At 41.0% G+C, this 19855-nt stretch overlaps 2 protein-coding genes across 4 annotated transcripts in view; one reads left to right on the forward strand and one right to left on the reverse strand.

Moving 5' to 3' along the window:
• Positions 1-3315: 3315 nt before the first annotated feature.
• On the reverse strand, positions 3316-8901 carry ubxn2a (UBX domain protein 2A). 2 transcript variants are annotated; one of them, XM_028605447.1, is made up of 7 exons: positions 8795-8901; positions 8084-8146; positions 7564-7666; positions 7011-7120; positions 5768-5905; positions 5129-5290; positions 3627-4406 (listed from the first exon to the last, which is right to left on the reverse strand). In XM_028605447.1, the coding sequence occupies exons 2-7, from the start codon at positions 8125-8127 to the stop codon at positions 4223-4225; spliced, it is 741 nt and encodes a 246-aa protein (XP_028461248.1). In that variant the 5' UTR covers positions 8128-8146; positions 8795-8901; the 3' UTR covers positions 3627-4222. The 2 variants fall into 2 exon arrangements, with proteins under 2 accessions (XP_028461250.1, XP_028461248.1); XM_028605449.1 differs by lacking the exon at positions 8084-8146 and having other exon boundaries at positions 3316-4406.
• Positions 8902-11086: 2185 nt separating this feature from the next.
• The window catches only part of atad2b (ATPase family AAA domain containing 2B), an 80165-nt gene continuing 71396 nt past the window's right edge, over positions 11087-19855 (forward strand). The window contains exons 1-16 of one of the 2 annotated variants that reach the window (XM_028604952.1): positions 11087-11286; positions 12996-13162; positions 13510-13541; positions 13667-13814; positions 14352-14451; positions 14578-14707; positions 14923-15063; positions 15219-15294; positions 15473-15592; positions 15744-15855; positions 16000-16115; positions 16377-16551; positions 16811-16899; positions 17626-17785; positions 19100-19190; positions 19447-19758. In XM_028604952.1, coding sequence (XP_028460753.1) covers positions 11188-11286; positions 12996-13162; positions 13510-13541; positions 13667-13814; positions 14352-14451; positions 14578-14707; positions 14923-15063; positions 15219-15294; positions 15473-15592; positions 15744-15855; positions 16000-16115; positions 16377-16551; positions 16811-16899; positions 17626-17785; positions 19100-19190; positions 19447-19758 — 2068 coding nt within the window. In that variant the 5' untranslated portion in view covers positions 11087-11187. The remainder of the gene's footprint in view (positions 11287-12995; positions 13163-13509; positions 13542-13666; positions 13815-14351; positions 14452-14577; positions 14708-14922; positions 15064-15218; positions 15295-15472; positions 15593-15743; positions 15856-15999; positions 16116-16376; positions 16552-16810; positions 16900-17625; positions 17786-19099; positions 19191-19446; positions 19759-19855) is intronic. The other variant, XM_028604953.1, reaches the window with a different exon arrangement.

Consider the following 19855-nt stretch of genomic DNA (forward strand, 5'->3'; position numbering starts at 1 on the left):
CCAATGACCTGTGCAATTCTTTGGAACAAAGAGGCGGTGTGTGTGTGTGTGTGTGTGTGTGTGTGTGTGTGTGTGTGTGTGTGTGTGTGAAAAAAATACTCAACAAGGATGTGCGTTAAACATCTATATATTACATATTTCCCACACTGCCTCATCACCACCAGATACTCATTATGGTGTACACTTCAATGCCACTGCAAAATAGTTTGTAGTACAGTAGGTGTAGTTGGTTTGTACTTAATAGTAGCTTTTAAATTAGTTTAACATAGACATTCCAATACAAGGTAGCCCAGTGTGTGTGTGTGTGTGTGTGTGTGTGTGTGTGTGTGTGTGTGTGTGTGTGTGTGGTAGGCATACTTAAAGGGGTACTCCAGTGGTTTGTGATTACACTTTCATAAAACTGAGGGACTTTTTGTAGTCGAACTGCGTGTCAATCACTGCTGATGCACACCCATTCAGTCTCCCTTGTAGGGGGAGGGGCTTAGGAGACCGTTTTGGGGGGAGGGACTGAGAAGTTGTTGATGTTCAATTTTTTGGGCTAAGTCCTGGATCTTCACAATCCTACCTACAGCACCTTTAAACTCAGAACCCAAATAATTTTTTTGTGGCCCTAATCCTCTTCGTACCTAGTTGATGATACTCTACGTTCTCTTGAATTAACTGTGGGAATTTACTGCCACTTTAGCAACTGAGCTCATTGGTTTCCTCTCCAATAAAATCTTTTTGAATGAAATAATGTACAATGCTCAGAACTAACATTAAATGCTGAAAGGAGTAAATGGTACAGTTCCTAAAAAATAGAACCTCGGGGGAGCTATTGTGACTGCTATTGTGTTAGCATGTCCTGCTAGGGTGTTGGAGGTTAGCTTGCCAGCTACAGTAGTTTAACGACTAGCCCTGCGAGTAGTCCCTACGTCGCCAAGCCTCAAAAACCAAACATTGGTAGTTGGTAGATCAGGTGCAGATATATAGAGGTTTACTCCTCAACTTAGCGGCCGCGGGTTAGACTCCGACCTGCAGCCTTTTGCTGCATGTCATTCCCCCTCTCTCTCCCCTTTCATGTCTTCATCCGTTCTGCTACGCCCTGCTACGTCCTGCTACTGTAACGCCCTGCAGTGCCCCTGCTACACCATGAACTACCAGAACTACTATTGTGACTATTATTGCCACTGTTCATCACACCCCCAACCGGGACTGTCAGACACCGCCTACCAAGAGCCTGGGTCTGTCCCAGGTTTCTCCCTAAAAGGAAGTTTTCCTCACCACCCGAAGTTTCTCCCTAAAAGGAAGTTTTTCCTCGCTACTGTCGCACTAAATGCTTGCTCTTGGGGGAATTGCTAGAATTGTTGGGTCTTTGTAAATTATAGAGTGTGGTCTAGACCTACTCTGTCTGTAAAGTTTCTTGAGATAACTCTTGTTATGATTTGATACTATAAATAAAATTGAATTGAATTGAATTGAATTGAATTGAATTGAACTGAATTGAATTGAATTCATCTGTCCTGTGGAATTAAAGGCCTAAAATGCCCCAAAAAATAATCTTAAAAAAAAAAATATATATAAGGTGCAATATATATATATATATATATATATATATATATATATATATATATCACATATGCTCAGATTAATTTTGCTATGCCACTTTCTGACCAGGCCATTAAACGGTCCACTTCTTTCAAACCACATGCAAGTTTAAACATTTTAACTTTTGAGCCCTTTAAGTCTGATCAAGGTGATTTTTTTTAATTCAAGAGAACTCCCTCCAGAGCCACAGAAGACATTATACATCTGATTCACAGGTAGCATCCTTGTGACCAGTAAACTGAATTTCATGTGTAAAGCCAGTGCAGTACCATTTAACTGAACCTTTATCATTTATTTTCTAAAACCTTGTGTTTTGAAGGCTCTAATTTATATTGTAAGATAACTATGTTGTTTAATTTAGAGATCCTTATTTCTATAAAACAAAATATTTCTTATAAATACATATAAATAGTTCAATCTAGGCTTGACCCAGAAATGAAAGTAAGCTTTTTCTAAACATTTTTGGTCTGGTTGGAAAATGAGATACAGTTCTACATATACTTGTAATGCTGTTTTTATAGGCTCTTTTTCCAGTCTTTCGCTTATGATATATTGAGTGCCTTTCATTTTCCCACAAAGTACTTTCATAAGCAGCTCCTTTAGAGCGAGATGCTTACTCTCCACAGTAAGCCTCTCCTCAGAGCATGACAACAAACATGTCATGGAGACGTCGGCTAGTGAACCCATGAATTCCAAGCATGCAAACCCCTTGACCAAAACCACATTATGACAATGAAAAAGGCACCGTTGCACAAAAGTCAGCCATATGACCTGCATTAGGACGGGTATGTTTCCGATAATGCGTGAAGAGGAATGTGCAAAATGAAAGGTTGGCTGCTGCATGAGTAAAAGGGTCATTCTGAAAGGAAATGTGGGAGTTAAAGGGAAAGTAATTCCCTGCATGCTTAGCCTTATTAAATATGTAGCAGAAAGGAAATGTGCTCTCTTTTACTCTTTAGCCAGACACCCTCTGGCTGCCAACAGCCTGTACATTCAGGTAGAAAATCTGAAAATGTGGCCTCATAGAAAGGTAATTTTTCAGAGGGGATTAGAATATTCAAGACTTTTCTTCCCCTAACCTTGGCCGTCCTGAGGCTGTCATCTCTTCTTCCTCAGCCATGAGCAAACACAAAACCTCCTGTTCTGCACACTCCCTCCCATTGCTTTAAATATTGAAGATGGATAATGTTCGCCTTCTTCCAGATGCAAGGCAGAAAGCATGGAGATGAGGAGATGCAAAAGCACACACATGTCCTTACACATGCCAAGAAACACAAGGTGCATCATTCAGGAAGAAAAAGAGAAGGATTTAACTTTACACAACCATGCCCGAATTAGATTTTTGTTGTTTAGCAAGTGATTTCTACAACCCAGTGACCACTATTACACACAATGCTCACTGCGACGTCATCATTCCTCCAATTGTGACCTTTTTGACATCAGCAGCCCCTCCCTGCCTCCTTAATCTAAATCCCCATTTAAATCTGTAATGGCAGCACAGATGTTGCATAACAACACGGAATAAGGTGCTGCTCGGTGTCACGCCATAATCACCGCGATAATCACAATCCCTCCGAGCTGATGGATGCCCTAATTATCAAATATTTCTGTCAGCAGTCTTCACACCTGGGCTGTAATAATATGAATTATGAATGGTCAAAGTGCTTTTAGAAATATACCACTTCACTTCATTTTTGTGTTTCGTCAAAAAGAAACAAAAACGTGCAGAACTTTAAGGACGATTTTTATTGTACCTTGATATGTGATATGTATTGAAAGGATGCAGTCAAATAAAACAATTCATTGTACATTCTGAATTAAATCCCTCCCCACAAGAACAAAGGCAAATGTTCACACCAAAAAAAAAGCAAAAAAATGGCAAAACAATTCAACAAATCTCAACAGACAGGCCAACACAAATAACATATTATCTTTTCTCTTTTTTAAATAGTAATAATGTGCAAAAAACATCATATGTCCCTTAAATACAACTGTAAACTCAGAGATACAAATTGAGACATCAGCCCCTCATTTTTTTTATTTTTTTATTGTAAGTAGTGCAGAAAAACTGGTGATCACAGTTTGGGAAGACTTTAGAGACTATGTTGGTGCTGGTGTTGTGTGTGTGTGTGTGTCTCTGTGTGTGTGTGTGTGTGTGTGTGTGTGTGTGTGTGTGTGTGTGTGTGCGCGCGCGTGTGTGTGCGCGCGTGTGTGTGCGCGCGCGCATGCGTGAGAGGGAAGGAGGTTTACATGTGATAGACGACCAGATGGACACACGTGGTTGACCATCTGCACGGGCGACAGAATTGGTTTGCCTTTCTGGAGTTTGGGAGTTTTGGGAGATCTGTTGGCAGGTAAACACTGTCCTCCAGAGGAAAAAGACAAAGTAAGCATTATCAACAGCACTTCAGCACCTGTGGTGGCAAAGAACTGACAACATCTCCATTAGGCTGCAGGTAATCCTACACGGAGATGAATAAATATAACAATCATCAAATGCAGCACAAGCTGCAGAATAAAGAAACAGTATACCTTACAGGAAGCCTTGAGACTGCAGTCAGGCTCATGGTGAGGTGTCGGTGAAGGGGTGTGTGTGGTGTGTTGTATGCATTACGTGAGGCGGGGGGGCTTTTAATCAGCAGTGTCCAAACGGAGCCTCTGTGTTTAGGGGTCTCTGTACGATGACGGCGTTGGTCAAATCCGCCTCTTCTAGACTCAATTCTTTGTCGTCAAGCTCCCGGAAAGGAACTGACGTTGTCAGGACGAAAGGTGGGGAGCTCCTCTGGCAACGCGCCACGAAATCTTGAACATCGGTGATCCTAGAGAAGAATCAAGAGACAGAATTAAGATCGGGACAGAAGGTTAAAAGGCAGAACTGTTCCTCATGTGTGTTCCTTCTCGGTAGCAACGCATTACCGCCCAAATACTCTACGCTCTCTTGTGACCCATGATGTCTCTCTGAAGCACTATACTAGTAACATCATCCATTATTAATAACAGCCCAACATATACGAGCGATCGTATGGCAGACCCACTCCTCACACGCTGAGGCTAGCAGAAGGTTGGAGGGGTCCAGCCCTCCCTATCCTTTAGCTACTAACCCTGTTATATAAATGCTGCATCCAAGTTACGCAATCCCTCTCTGGGGATTTTATAGATCCACTCCGTTGCTACATCTCAGATAATGTTTTCTGCAGCCCCATGCGCCGTGGCAGGGGATATAACAGGCACCATGCCTTCAACTCCAGCAGACTAGAACAAAGCATTATGTAATCCTCAAACAAACCCCCTCACCACCTCCCAAGCTAGTACAAACAAAATTCTTATCTCATCCCTTGAACTACTTTTTTTCCCCTGCTATGCTTGAGATTAGGGGATTTACAGACAGCATAACAGGGGTGGAAAGGGTCACGATATTCCTCACGCAGAATCCTTAGTCTGTCTTTAATATGTAGATGTTGTTTGATGATGTCAAGCAAGATGGGGAGAGATGCTGGCTTTTTTTTTTTTTCTTTTTGGGCCTTGACTTTGTGAGACACACCGATGCGATAGGTTAAACCTCTGCACCAATCTTCTGCCGTCAGCCAACCAGATCTGCAGGGAGGTAACAGGAAGGGCGTGGTCTAGTGTTACCATGGGAATAGGAGGAGATTCTCCGTCCGCGTGCACAGATGGTGACCTGGCCACTACTCTGGGTGCAACACTGGGAATGGACAGGAAAAAAAAAAAAAAAACAGATTAAGAACCAGTTAAAGCTACAAACAGCATATGCGTTGTGTATTTGGACTTATTATTTGATTATTCCCAGGGTGTAGGCAGACAAAATCTCACACTCAATATTTCTTGGACTCTCAGTATTCAATTCAGTATTCATACAGTGATGTGAAAATGTCGAGGCTCTGAGTTCATCAGGCTGACTGCCTGTTTGATCAGATCTGCTTGTGGGTGTTTTGATACCTGGATGTAGAAGGACACCTAGTGGTATAAAGTAGTATAGTATCTTGAAACTTCAGCGGTGTACATTATTGATTATTTTTTTTATTTATTTTAACAATATTTATACGCTGAATAATCCTAAAAAAAAAAAAAAAAAAAAAAGGTCTAACCACGTATCAACATATATAATACTCTAAAATGTAACCTTTTACTTGGTAACACTATCACAACAGCAACATCTCACCTGCCAAGTCGGTATCCGCGCCCGCTGAAGGGGTGAAAGGCCTTTTTCTTGGGAACATAATTTTCCTCCGTCAGATCCTCCACACTGATCTCCAGCTCCTTCTCCTCTGCTCGGCTCTCCCACTCTGCCGGAAGCTCCCTGGGACGGATAAAAGACCGGGTTTGAAGTCTAGTCAGGTAAATCAATATGACAAATGAGCCCTAATAAGCATTATGCTTTATATCGCCTGGTTGGGGTCTGTAGGAGGGACATCTTTACTACTAGTTTCCCCTTGGGGACCAATAGGGTTTGAATGTAAGATTGAACCAAGGAGAAACATTTTTTTTTATTTTATTTTGAGCTACATACAGGGTTCAGCTCTCTATATACAGTATACCCTACAGTAATGTAATGTGAGGCTTGTCTGCATTGGTATATCTTAAAAGAAAAAGTCAACCACCATTTTGAGTTTAAGTCAAATCTGAAAATTGGTGGTCCACCGGCAAAACCTAACCTGGAGAAAATCTTTATCTCTGTTACACAAACACAGTGACCTGTGTCAATCTGAATGAGTCAACATGCATCATTGCACTCGCACCATTATCCTACCTGGGAAAATTTCAGGTCGGACACTGGATTTGGCTGAAGACAGGGATTTTATTTCATGTAACTGACACTTAAACAACATAGTACTAGTCTAGTCTAAATAAGAAAAAAAGAAAGAAACAGCAAGCAAGAGAGCGAGAGAACTGAAACTGAACTTTATTAGGTATTTATGTAATCTAGTTCCCCATAGTTCTGTTTTATACTAGGTTATACTATAGTTATTTTTTAATAACTTATATATGTAAGTATTAAGTATTAAGTTTACAGTGGTTTGCCATGGACACAAGTCACATTTTCATACTCAATACAACCCAGAGCCAGCAGAAATATATATAATATATGCTTTGTTGTTTGCTTTTGATCAGCTGGAGAATATGCGTTGCAATATCCGACCATTGCATGTAGCAACGTCCTCCATCTTTTACCGCTTCACAATGTGAGAGGAACAAATTAGGTAGTTTTAGGCGCAAAGCACAGGCCAGTAGGTGAGCTAATAAGCGCCAGATATCCCAACACTTGTTGAAGTAGTAGTAAGGTCACCGATATTAATCAACAAACCTATCAGAGCTTAAGATACTATGGTCCTTTTTTGTGCTTTAAGGTAGTAAAATCTTACTCGATACACATGTAAAATTGTGGCTTGACAACTTTTACTCACCCCCTTTTGATGGCATCCAGGAAGTCTTGATTCTTTGGTATGGAGTAGCTGCGAAACTCCTCGTCGTTTACAGTGAAGCCATCCTTCCATAGCCTCACCACCATCTCCACCTGGAAGGAAGGCCGCAAAAATGAGCCCTGATGAGACACTACAGTGATCCCTGTATGTGCTGAACTCCTAACTGAATACTCTGATGGCCACGTACAGTAGATGTTGATATGCGTGGGTTAGTGAGCACATATATATATAACCGTCATAACTGTAATGTCACTGTAGATTACTCTGTCTAACAACGTCCCGATTTCTTTTTTAATTATTTAGTATATTACGTTATAACAGTATGTGGGTGTCTTGTTTTACTTAATTATTCATCCTTTCTTCTTATTCTTCTTATAAGTCGACGGTGTATTTTTCAAAAATAATTAAACGTCAAAACTGTCAATGATCTCAAAATATGTCTGTGGACATAATCAAGCTTTACTGTGTCAGCTGCAGAACGCATATGTGCAGCGATATGGCCATGAAGATTTAGTGGTGGGAATTAGTTTCTGACCTTTGATGTCCCGGAGGCATCGTAACAGATCTTCTCCACCTCACCGAGGAGGTCTTCTACCGAGAAACTACGCCTCATTGGAGCCTCCTCTTCATTTTCTTCACTGACAACCCATTAAGAAATAGACAAGTGTGTGATTCAGTCATTATATGTCTTATTGAATTCAGCCTGCGGTCACAGGCTTTATTGTACAGAAATTGCATTATTGAGTTGTCCCTTCCCCCCCCAAATAATGTTAAGCGTGCAGGTTTGTAAACCAGAAAATGCACCTCAAGAAAAGAAAAAGTGCTCTCCTGGACACTTTACGGTTCAATCAAATTGATTTCTCATTCTAGATACAACTGACCTACATTAATCCAGGGATTGAGTTGTATTGCCATTATCTATATTTCAAGAAAAATGCTGATTCACACCTACAGGAATATTAGGAATATTATGGGAACTCTTAATTTCAATTGTTCCATTTAAATATAAGGGATTTTAAGGAAAAATAACTTGCAACCAATTTGTTGTGACTTACGAATTTTCATCTTTCTCGCCCCCCACGGTTTCAATCTCTTTCATGACTTTGTGTGTTTTCCATCTAAGAAAATGACAAATGGACAAAGCAAACGTTATATAGGGCCTATCACAGCGGAGGGGCAATTTGCAGAGACACGTAAAGTAGTACAGTTAATGAAATATAGGGGGGGAGGGAGTAAAAAAAAAGTTTCAGCTTTACACTTTATAACAGTTTAATAATGCAACAAAAAACTGCGCACATTATGATAATAATAATAATAATATATAATGATGTGCTAAAATAAGCTGCAGACATTATAATAATGATAACGATATGACAATAATAGCAGTGCAAAAATAAGCTGTACACATTATATGATATGATAATATTAGTGCTAATAATCAAAGTATATTGCAGTAGCCTATACACTCTATTTATTAGGCCTATATTTTGAGAGGTAACCTTTATTAGCTCAATTATGTATAGCCTATATTCTCTGGCATTCACAAGTCATTGTACGCTAGAGCTCTATAACCTTATCGATAAACAACCAAGCAGCTAGCGTTATCGTTAATTATGCAGGCCTAAGTGGGCGTCATAAAGCCAAGACGCTCATAGAGCCAGCGACATAGGACCTGTGTATCATAACATAGATATCTATACATGCACACACACAGTAGATGCCAATTTGCATGCACGTATTAAGGTTAAGGTCAAATAGTGATTTACCAGTCCGTGTTTTGTCGGTTAATCCCGGGCTACACATCTGCAGCCATGAGTTTTGTGCAGCGGCTATTCTGCTGAGCAATGTCTGTGAAGTAATAACAGTGCCGTAAATCGACCCCTCTTGTCGTAATGCAACTGTAGGCTACTGCTGAACTCATTGACTTGCAATTGAAACTGATGACGGTATTAAATGGCATAGGAAATACCACTGATACACACAGGGTCGAAATCTATCTATCTATCTGCATATCTATCTATCTATCTATCTATCTATCTATCTATCTATCTATCTATCTATCTATCTATCTATCTATCTATCTATCTACTGGGCTACTCACCCTGTCCAGCTATTGAACACTGATCAGTGGACTGCCATCTGAAAAATATTTAACTACTGTTACTGTTACTGTATTACTGTATTTACTGTATTATCACTTAATCTTGTATGCAAAACTTATTTAAAATTACACCACAAGTCCCTCCATTTCACAGACATGTTTTCAGTTGGAGAATGTGTTCCAGTGAGACAATCATAAGCCCATCTACATTGCTATGCCTCCTATTGACCACTAGGGGCAGATAATATAACCACAAGTGTGATTAAATACTGTATTACTGTAATATACTATGTACACTATTAGTCAGTCAATTAATTAATACATGCATTAATTAAGAATTAACTGAATATGAGACTGATTCACTTTTAGTATGAATAATTCACAATGCAATTGAACACCTACGAATAAAATCAGGGCACAGCCTCTTTACTCTCTGATGTACATATGGGATTTGTCTATGACCATTGAAAGGCCCAATAAATTCTCCATTTGACAATTAATTTGAGGTCTATTTTCACATACTTAAAAAGTTTTAGTTATCGATGGATTCATTTGTGTGTTTCTCAAAAGATCATAATTCAAAAATATGAAAAGAAAACTATTTTTACAGCAACAGAAACCATTAGAATTAGGTGTTGACCAGTTCTAGTTACATTTGAGAATTACAAAGGTTTCAATCTTGTGTTCAGTGGTGGGGATACCTATTGTTTCTAACAGTCGGATCACAGATGGTGCCTTCAGCAGCTCCATGCACACACACATAATGCATTATTTAATAAAACAAAAATAGTGTTGATTATGCTTTTTTTTAAAAAAAAACCTTGAACCTAAAACATGAAACAGATGGCTAGCACAGTTGCATCTTCAGTCAAGCCAGAAATAGAAGAGGCAACACACACACACACACACACACACACACACACACACACACACACACACACACACACACACACACACACACACACACACACACACTTTCAGCAGTGATCCCCAAGGGGTCCCACAGGGGTTCGGGAGAGGATCACAGTAAGTTCTTGGCTAACTACAGTTGTGTTAAATGCCACTTTTACTTCATAGGAAACCTAGTGTGATCAAAGGTTGAAACTTGTCGCTGTTATTGCCCACCTTAAGTAACGAATAAAAAAAACACATTGGGTCTTGTCATGTCAATGGGAATTATATATTCATAGATTTATTATATAATATTTCTCAGATGTGGGAATCAAAATGGTGTGGAGAACAAGGTGAGGAGCAACACTGAAAACAGCAAGAGGAGAATGATGATCATTATTTCGATAACGTAGAGAGGTTGTAGTGAAGAATGACAAAATAATATTAGTCTGTGGATGCAAAATATCTTTTTTAGGTAGGCTATTTTGAATGTTAAGGAGCAATGATTCCAGTCCAGGTTGTACATGTCGGTTTTGATATTAACTTTCACAACTTTTGTAGAAAGGAGAGTGAATTGTAATAGCCTACGCCCTACGCAATTTGTGAAGAAGCTAGTAACTTTTTTCAAATAAATTGGAAGCTGCCCACTTCCATTTAGTTTCTGCCAGCTTCAAATGAGTCCCTGGTATTTATCTGAGTGGTACACGGTGTACTCAGGTTTTTAATTTTTCTGAAGTTGTTTCCTTTAATATTCCTTTAGGAACTCATCGTTCTTCAGTAGGCCTACTTAGTGACTTTATGCAAGTCTGTACTGTTCACTGTAATGTTCCTACTGTAAATTGCACGTTGTAATTTATAACCCGTAACAACACAACAAAATTGCTTGTATTGGTTATTAATTGGCCTTTTTGTTATATTTGTTTATACATGATAACTAAATTAGGCTAGTTTTTGTTGTGGTAGTAGTCCAGTCAGCAAAAATGAATGCACCTGCCAAACAGACCCACATCTACTTGTGAGGAAGAGAGAGGGGGAGGGAGGGAGAGAGAGATAGACAGGGAGAGAGAGAGAGAGAGAGAGAGAAATGGCGCCTCGATGCTGCGCTCACTGAGGCAGTGTTTGGAGCTGGCTAGGGAGATTCAGTAAGGGCAGACAAAAGGAAAAAACATGGTGAACACAAGGAAAAGCTCACGGTCGGGGAGCGGTCCCTTCATCTCCTCGAGGACTAGATCGTCGTCGAGAAACGAGCGAAACTCTGATGAACATGTAAGCCGGTTTCTTTTCTTTGCCGGTCAGCTAGCTAGCTGGCTGTGCTAGTTGGTTAGGTAGCTAGCTGTAGCTGTGGCCTCAAGGTGCTCTACATAATGTATAATTCACAGCAAACTACGAGCAGTATTGAAGTTGACACCCACTCAGTCACGCAGATACACAATAAAGGACTTTAATGCTGCAATTCATACGCGTGTCATTTACACTGAACGTATTGCACAACTGTCAAATTTCAAGCTAGCGATGTTAACTCCTGGCTAGCCCCAAGTTGAGTTCCCTTTGTGTTTGGCAATTTTACCCGGCTGACTTGTTTCAGATTTGTCTGCACAAATTAGCCCTCTTAATAACGACAACTGGGATTTTGACATGAGGCTATTATAATTACTTCTTGTCGCCGTCCTGGAAGTATTAGCTTGATTATTTAAGATAAAGCTTTAGTTAAGCTAGCGTTTGTAGGTTATAGCTAGCCCGACAGCTAGTTTACAGTGGGGGAAGGGAGTCCCAGGTTCAAAACAGTTGGCTGACTCGAGTCCTGTATTTAGCAAGTCTGAACTTATTGAACTTTCTTCTGCAAAGGCCCCTATGCAGCATGTATTTACAGTAAGCGTTTAAAACGCACTGATATAACGTTAAACAGAATGATATGTTTCTACTTATTCGAAATGTACACTAAATGAATAGCTTATGTTTGCACTCTGATCGGCTGACCTACAAGCTGTCTGACAGTCTTTGTCTCAAAATGTAAACATTGAGATTATGCAAGGCACGAGGCTCAGTGTTTCCGCATTATTTACGATTATTATAGCATTTAACACAGACAAACAAACTAATTCACTTATCTCATAATTTATTCATAGTCATTAGTACATTCTTGAGTTTTAATGGGCTGTTTGGCGAGGGTTTATACTTGTGTTGAATTGTGGTTCAAGTGATTCGAATCATTCCCGGCTGTGGGTCGCAAGCCAGGCTAACTGATGATGACACACGGTAATGTGTCTGTGACTGCGACTTGAAGAATTCAGATTTTTCTGAAGAAGAAAATTGAGGTTTTGTACACTAAACTCCCAACCATTTTCGCTCAGTGTCCTGTGTCAAGACCTTGTCAAAAACTTGTTGCTAAACCTGACCATCGGTTATGACAATGTTTGGAAAATGATTTCAAGGTGCACCCAGCTGGCCACAGTTGTGCATTTGTTCACTGTTCGTACATTATGCACTTTTTACTTCATCTATCTGTCAGACAAACCCCTGTGCAGACATTGCAGACAGTTGCCTATGACAACAGTGAGATATGCTCTCATATCAGCAGGGAAGTTAAGCTGTGAAGGGCGTGAGCATCAAGGGCATATGTCTGGTTGGTGCTCTGTTGTGATTTGGGGAATACATTAAGGAGTTGGGTACAAGGTGTCTTGTCTCATCATCATAGTACTCTATTCTGGGTTTTGCCGTTTGAAGTACTAGCTTTCTTCTTTTATGTTGTCATGGATTTGATTTTTACTCATGCTTGCCTGTTCTTTTCTTAATATTCTGGCTTGATACAATCTCGATGGGGTGAATGGTTTATGCAGATAATTGTGAAAGGCTGTCACGATATGAGGCATTCTCTTTTTCTGTTGCCTGCTTGTTCTGATTGTTTGTCATTTTTGCATTCTCTCCTGCTTTCTCTCCTCAAATTGGTGTGAATCTATTTTTTGTTTGTTCAACAGAAAGAGCCCAGTAGTGATGTGAGCAGTCCAAGCAGTCCGCGGCTGGCTCCCCCTTCCAAGCGGATGCGGCGCCAGACTGCCTCCGAGCCCAGCTCCAGTGATACCTCCCCATCCCCTAAGACCAAGGGCCAGAGGGTCAGCTGGGAAATTCCCACCTACCACACCAGGTCAGCAGGTCACCAGTTGCTGGCCTTGGTTTCAGTCATCAATAGTAATATATTGTGCAGCACACTGATAGGCTAGTACGTCATCTCCTACATTTACTTGGGCAGAAATATAATGATTTGTTAAGACAAAGTTGTCTGTACAAAGTTAAAATAAGCAAGAGTTAAATCTCTAGACGCCTATTTGCTGTCTTGCTGTTGAGTCAGATCTCATTCTTCTCATGTCATGTATTGTAATCAGGTAAACAGTAAACGTACAGACTTAAACATGAGCACTCAGACAACAACATGTCAGGTTAATTGTAGTTATCTGTGCATACGTATTTTCACCTGTTTTGTTTTATTTCTAGGTTGTCCTCTCGCATAATGCAAAATGGACACGGTAATGCAATTCTTTTTTTAATTTGTCCCTTTTTTAATCTTTTTAAAGTCATACATTGAAAATATGCTTTAAGAGGCATACAATTAAATAATAGGTCTCTCATTACATTTGTGTTGATGCTGCAGCCCATATGAGTCACCGGAACGAAGAGAGTGGAGGGGGAGATCACTCTCGCATGAATGGCCATGTGGAGCTGAAGAGGAGCTGCCGGGTGAAGAAGAGCCAATTTGAACACCTCAATCAGAGCCTGCTGTTTGACCAGCTGGTCAACAGGTAGCTTAGCAGTCACACAACTGACACCTTTCTTTGCAACATTGCTTCTAACAAAACAGGACGTGGATCTGACTTTATTGGTTGGAGCATACTTTATTCATCTTGGAACATACTGTATGGAATTGGACTTCTTAATACTTGAGAAATCCAGAGAGTTATTTTTTTAAATTAAATTGTATTTGGTTGCCATGTTGTTCAGGTCTGCTTCGTTCACAAAACCTACCTACAGTATATACAACTCAATCAGTACTTTGATTTAAAAATTGGTATGCCATCAGTGCAGCAGTCAAGTAAGGGCTACAAGTCCTCCAATTAGAGGTGAATAGTCATTCTTTAAAATAAGGATAAGAAAAATGTCACTGTCTAAACCTGCACTGTAGATCATATACCTCAGTGAGACAAGGTGTGTGTGTGTGTGTGTGTGTGTGTGTGTGTGTGTGTGTGTGTGTGTGTGTGTGTGTGTGTGTGTGTGTGTGTGTGTGTGTGTGTGTGTGTGTGTGTGTGTGTGTGTGTGTGTGTGTGTGTGTGTGTGTGTAGCACTGCTGAGGCTGTCCTTCAGGAGATGGACAACATCAGCAGCATCAGGCAGAACCGTGAGGTGGAGCGACTTCGCATGTGGACTAGAGACACTGAGGAGGTGAGTGTGGCCCTCCCTTAACACACAACCCAGAGCTATAAAAGTACAATTCAACTGCATAAAAACAAACCATACATATTAATTATGTATATATAAAAAATATATAAGCGGCCCTGTATTTTCTAGGAAAACATGGACATGTATTCTCGGGTGAAGCGCAGAAAATCCATGCGCAGGGGCACTTTCAACATGCCTACACACCACAAAGTCATGAGCAAGACGGAGCAGGAGGATGAAGAGGAGGAAGGGACGGAAGGTCAGTTCCTGCTAATGTTGTACTTATGAATCAGTGGCGCGAGAGCGAGATCATGAAAAGTTAATGAACCACCTCAGCTTGAACTTAATTCATCAAAACGATAAATTAAAAAAAATCTACAGTCTACATTGCTTAGTGTACTTTGGGGGAATCTTTTTAAAAGCTCAAATTTGGTAGTATCTGAAGTTTTCAAAAGGACATTTTTGGACTTTCAGATTCTCACGGTGAGGAAGAGGAGGATGCAGAGGATGAAGACGACGAAGGGGATGAAGCAGAAGAGGCGGGAGAGGAAAATGACAGGCCGTACAATCTGAGGCAGCGGAAGACAGTGCAGAGATATGAAGCACCACCTATTGGTAATTGCTGATCACACCGTCATATATACGTTTTCTTCTTGCTGTGTTAGGAACGTTGTCCATTTATTTCATGCTTTCCTCTCGGTGTAATCATGTTTGAAACTGTTAAGAGGTTTGGTGTGTGACAACTGGTTGCTTTGTGTTTGCTTTCTCAGAGCCTGTGAATAGAAAACAGAGCAACCCCTCACTTTTTGACACGCACAGATCCCCAGCAAGAAGAAGCCATATAAGGTTGGTGGAAATTTGTGTCAAATCTAATGCTGAATGCGTTCCAGTGTGTGACTCCTAAGCAGCATTTTCACTACCCTGACTAATGAACTGAGCTGTGGTTATAAAAAGGTTTTTACACTCCCATTGGCCTCTGCTGATTCAGGAATATTACTGTGTAATGGTGTAAAACTGAATGCAGATTGTCGCGCTTCTCCAGAGTGAAGAAACATGCCATTCACAGCAGTGACACCACCTCGTCTTCTGATGAAGAGCGGTTTGAGCGGAGGAAAAGCAAAAGCATGACCCGGGCCAGGAACAGGTGATGACTGCTGCTTTCTTTCTTTCTTTCTTTTTTTTTCATCTTCCCATTGTTTTACTTTTGCTTTGATTAAAAACACTATTTCTGATGTAAAATAATTAAGATCTATGACTGCTAACATACATGTCAATCCTATTTTTTTCCCCCACAGATGTTTGCCCATGAACCTGGCGTCAGAAGACCTGGCTAGTGGGGTGCTGCGTGATCGGGTGAAAGTGGGTGCCAGCTTGGCTGATGTGGATCCCATGAACCTTGATAGCTCAGTGAGTGGAAACATGAATAAATACCAAGAAAGCTGTAAAGCAGAATGTAGTTTTAGTCCAAATTTGAAAGTGTCCAAGTTTTTAGGAGCCAATTTACTCCATGAATGGAGAGCTTCAGTTTTCAAATGTGTGTTTTCTCCTCAGGTGAAATTTGACAATGTGGGTGGCCTCAGTAATCACATTCAGTCACTAAAGGAGATGGTCGTGTTCCCACTGCTTTATCCTGAGATCTTTGAGAAGTTTAAGATTCAGCCTCCCAGGTGAGAAGAACTAAGATGTGAATATGTGTGTTTATTTCAGAAAGCTTTTTTTTTTTTTTTTTTTTTTTTTTTGGTTTGGAACTTTGTTGTATTTTCGGACAAGGCTGATGTAAAAACCGACTAGATTAAAATCTGATTCCAGACACGCTGTCCGCTTTCATGAGTTGTTTTACTTACACAGATGCAAGGTGATAAAGCGGCTTCCTTTTTGCTATTATCAAATAAACACGGTTTCCATTTCCTCTGCCTTCGCTTTTTTAGAGGGTGTTTGTTCTACGGCCCCCCGGGGACAGGAAAGACCCTGGTAGCACGGGCGCTTGCCAACGAGTGTAGCCAGGGAGACAGAAAAGTTTCCTTCTTCATGAGGAAAGGAGCCGACTGCCTCAGCAAGTGGGTCGGCGAATCAGAACGCCAGCTACGCCTGCTCTTTGACCAGGTGAGACACAGAGGCAGCACGCCGGTTGTAACCACAGCTTCAGTCGCCTGACCTGAATTGACTTCAGGATGTAAATAGGAAACTGGTGGCTGCTGGGAGAATAGTTTCAGTTCACTCACGTTGCTTTTCGCTTTTTTTGGAGGAAATGTACTATTTAAGTAAACTGAACCCAGCCCGCTTTTAATGTTTGGTTTTTTTGCTTGTTTTTCAATGAGAGGTCCATTTTTCTTCTTACACATTTTTTCTTATTTTTGATCAGGCTTACCTGATGAGGCCATCCATCATTTTCTTTGATGAGATTGATGGTTTGGCTCCTGTTCGCTCCAGCAGGCAAGACCAGATACACAGGTAAGGCTAATTTAGAAGAAAAAAACAAAAACAAAAACGTATCTGTACCCAAAAGATGTGACATGCAGTGGTCAAAATGTCACAGTTGCAACATTGGCATCTGCAGGTCTAAACTGCTGCTGCCGTTACTCTCCTTGCCAATAGGTGGTGCAGTTTTTCTTAAACTGCAAGTTGAAACTTACTGGCACTGCAGCTTTGATTTTTGGCAGGATTTGGATGCATCAGAGTTTGATTATTTGGTGTTGAGTAGCCATAGCAATGGAAATTGGAAATCGTAACAATTTAATTTCCGATTTAGCCCATTTCAATATGAACTGCAGGCGAGGACGAGGCCCATCATACAATCACAGCTTGATCTTTGTGGAAATGGTTGCCATCCAGAAAATGGAATATTTGTTACTGTAAAATGTAATTCTGGACCAAAGTTTATTCAGAACTTGAGTTTATAGATGTTCTGCTCTATCGGCCATGCTGGATAAACGCATACGTGGAGCTCTACTCGACACAGAAACAGACCAGTTGATATTTTTGCCCCACATGGTTTTGTTCAATATGTGTTTTTATAGACCCCGTCTGTGTTCTCTTTGAAGAAATAATGTCTTGTTTATTTGATCCGTACTGGCTCATGAGTCTTGTCATATTTTCGCAATCTCAATAAGTATTTGGGCTCTTAATGTCTGCATGTATACTTACATTCTGTCTCCCCACCTCCTTCCCTCTGTCCAGTTCTATTGTGTCCACTCTGCTGGCCTTGATGGACGGCTTGGACAGTCGTGGGGAGATAGTGGTCATTGGTGCTACAAACAGACTTGACTCTATCGACCCGGCACTCAGGAGGCCTGGACGCTTTGACCGGGAGTTTCTGTTCAACCTGCCCGACAAGAAGGTGAGACAGAGTGACACATCAATATCGTGTACAGTAGACACATGTCGATGGACACAACCACACATGCAAAGTCTTATTTATTTTTTTCCCCACTGTACAGGGATTTTCAGCAGATATGTTTTTCATCTTTTCATTAGTATGTGTAAAACATTGCATATCACACATAGAAGTCCAAGATGTACAGTGGCAGTATTACTTAAGATATTGTTTCACCACAGAATCTGTATCTCCTGGCCGACTGGGAGATGACAGAATGCGATTTTCTGTATACGGAGCACTTAACTGTACATACAATGCTGTACCCATAGGCACACGCAGCTGGAGACACAATTTAATGCAGAAGTAATTGGCATTTTACTCATAAGAGTCGTGCGACGAAATTAGTACATGCAGCCCCCTGGCTATTAAGAGTCTCCTCAAACAGTTTTTTTTTCTCACTGTTGGATGTTTTGTTACAACAAGCAAGTGGCAAAGCAGATGCTCGTTTGGTTTATGGAAAATTAAAAATCAATTTTAAAAGAATTATTGCTATGCAGATCTGATTGCTTTAATCTTGCACTCAGGGAGACCTGTTTTTTCCCCCCTGCTAGGCACAAAAAAAAGTGTTAAGAGACAATAAAATCTGGTAAATGGCTCAATGTATGTGACTCTTCTCTCTCCATCGAGCCTGTCTAATGTGGGTTGCCTTGCATAGTTTGTCGGCACAGCGGGATCATTGGTAATCTGCAGGCCGTTAGTGAGCCGACTGATGAAAAACCTTGCTCTTGTGCAAATACACGTAGCGATCCTCTCTACACATTTCAAGTTCAGCTCCCTTCTGGTATTGCGCAAGATGGAAACCTGCGTGAAATCTGTCTCAGATGTGTCTTTTTAAATAGAAAGGGAGATGTGATGAAAGATGACGAAAATCATGTTGCTCTTGACTCATGACAAAGACCACTTTGTTCTTAATGTTGGCTCATCAAAGCCGAGTCCTGTGGAGACGGTGAAATAAGGGGTGTATTGCAAGCCCTTCTGTTGTGCTCACTTATGCACTTGATTCCTTTTTGATCTTTCTCTTGCTGTTGTCACATCTAGATAGAGTAAAGGTGAGTAAAACATGGTTTTAATTATATTTCTAATGTGATTTTTGTTTCTCAGTATATTTGACGTGCCTTTTGTGTCTTTGACCCTGTCTTATGCAACTTACTATTTAAATCACACCTCAAATACATTGTTGTTCTTGTTAGGCTACACAGGACTGGTGCCCCGTCATCTATTGACTCTGCGTTTTCCGTCTTTCTTTGTGTCTCTTTTCCTGTTGTCCACCCAAAGGCCAGAAAGCACATCTTGGAGATTCACACACGGGAATGGAATCCCAAATTGGCTGAGCCATTTGTAGATGAACTTGCAGAAAAATGTGTCGGTAAGAGTGACACCTGTGGATTCAAAATGCATGCCATATTTGCTATATAAGTATCAGTTCAAATTGTCACTGGCTAATGTGGACTTGTAAAGCACATAGAACATAGTATCGACATAGCATTTTTGAGAATTTGTCTTTCTTTAAATGCCGCTGACCTTCACGTTCCCTGTGCCATTCATAAACAACCTTGATACAGCCTAAAAAAGTGGGCAAACAAATGAATAACTCTCCTTTTGTGTTTCTGGCTTGCTCCCAGGCTACTGCGGTGCTGACATCAAAGCACTTTGCACAGAGACCGCCTTGGCGGCATTGCGCCGCCGCTACCCCCAGATCTATGGCAGCAGCGTCAAACTGAAGCTGGATGTCGGCTCCATCGTCCTGGGGCCCGGCGACTTCAGCAAGGCCATGAGGACAATCGTCCCTGCTTCCCAGAGGGCCCTGGCTCCCCCTGGCCGTGCCCTGTCCCCCACCCTCAGGCCCCTGCTGGCCAGCTCTTTCTCCTTGTTGCTGAAAGCTCTGCTCCGAGTCTTCCCCCACGCTCAGTGTACTGACAGGGACAACACACGCGGTAGGGAACTGGGACCCAGTTGCCCATGGTTTCATTTGTTTTTCACTTTCCTACTCCTTGTTGTTGCGTTTCCCACTTTGACTCTTGCTGTCTTCTC

Source organism: Perca flavescens, chromosome 18 (assembly GCF_004354835.1).
Source record: "Perca flavescens isolate YP-PL-M2 chromosome 18, PFLA_1.0, whole genome shotgun sequence".
Lineage (NCBI taxonomy): Eukaryota > Metazoa > Chordata > Actinopteri > Perciformes > Percidae > Perca > Perca flavescens.

What these genes read in the sequence shown, in the direction of transcription:
- ubxn2a (XM_028605447.1), bottom strand. Translation starts at nt 8,127, where the DNA reads ATGAAAGAGATTGAAACCGTGGGGGGCGAGAAAGATGAAAATTC. An exon ending in GGCGAGAAAGATGAAAATTC is followed by an intron (nt 7,667 to 8,083) that starts GTAAGTCACAAC and finishes ATGGGTTGTCAG; the next exon opens with TGAAGAAAATGAAGAGGAGG. An exon ending in CGCGGATACCGACTTGGCAG is followed by an intron (nt 5,291 to 5,767) that starts GTGAGATGTTGC and finishes GTCCATTCCCAG; the next exon opens with TGTTGCACCCAGAGTAGTGG.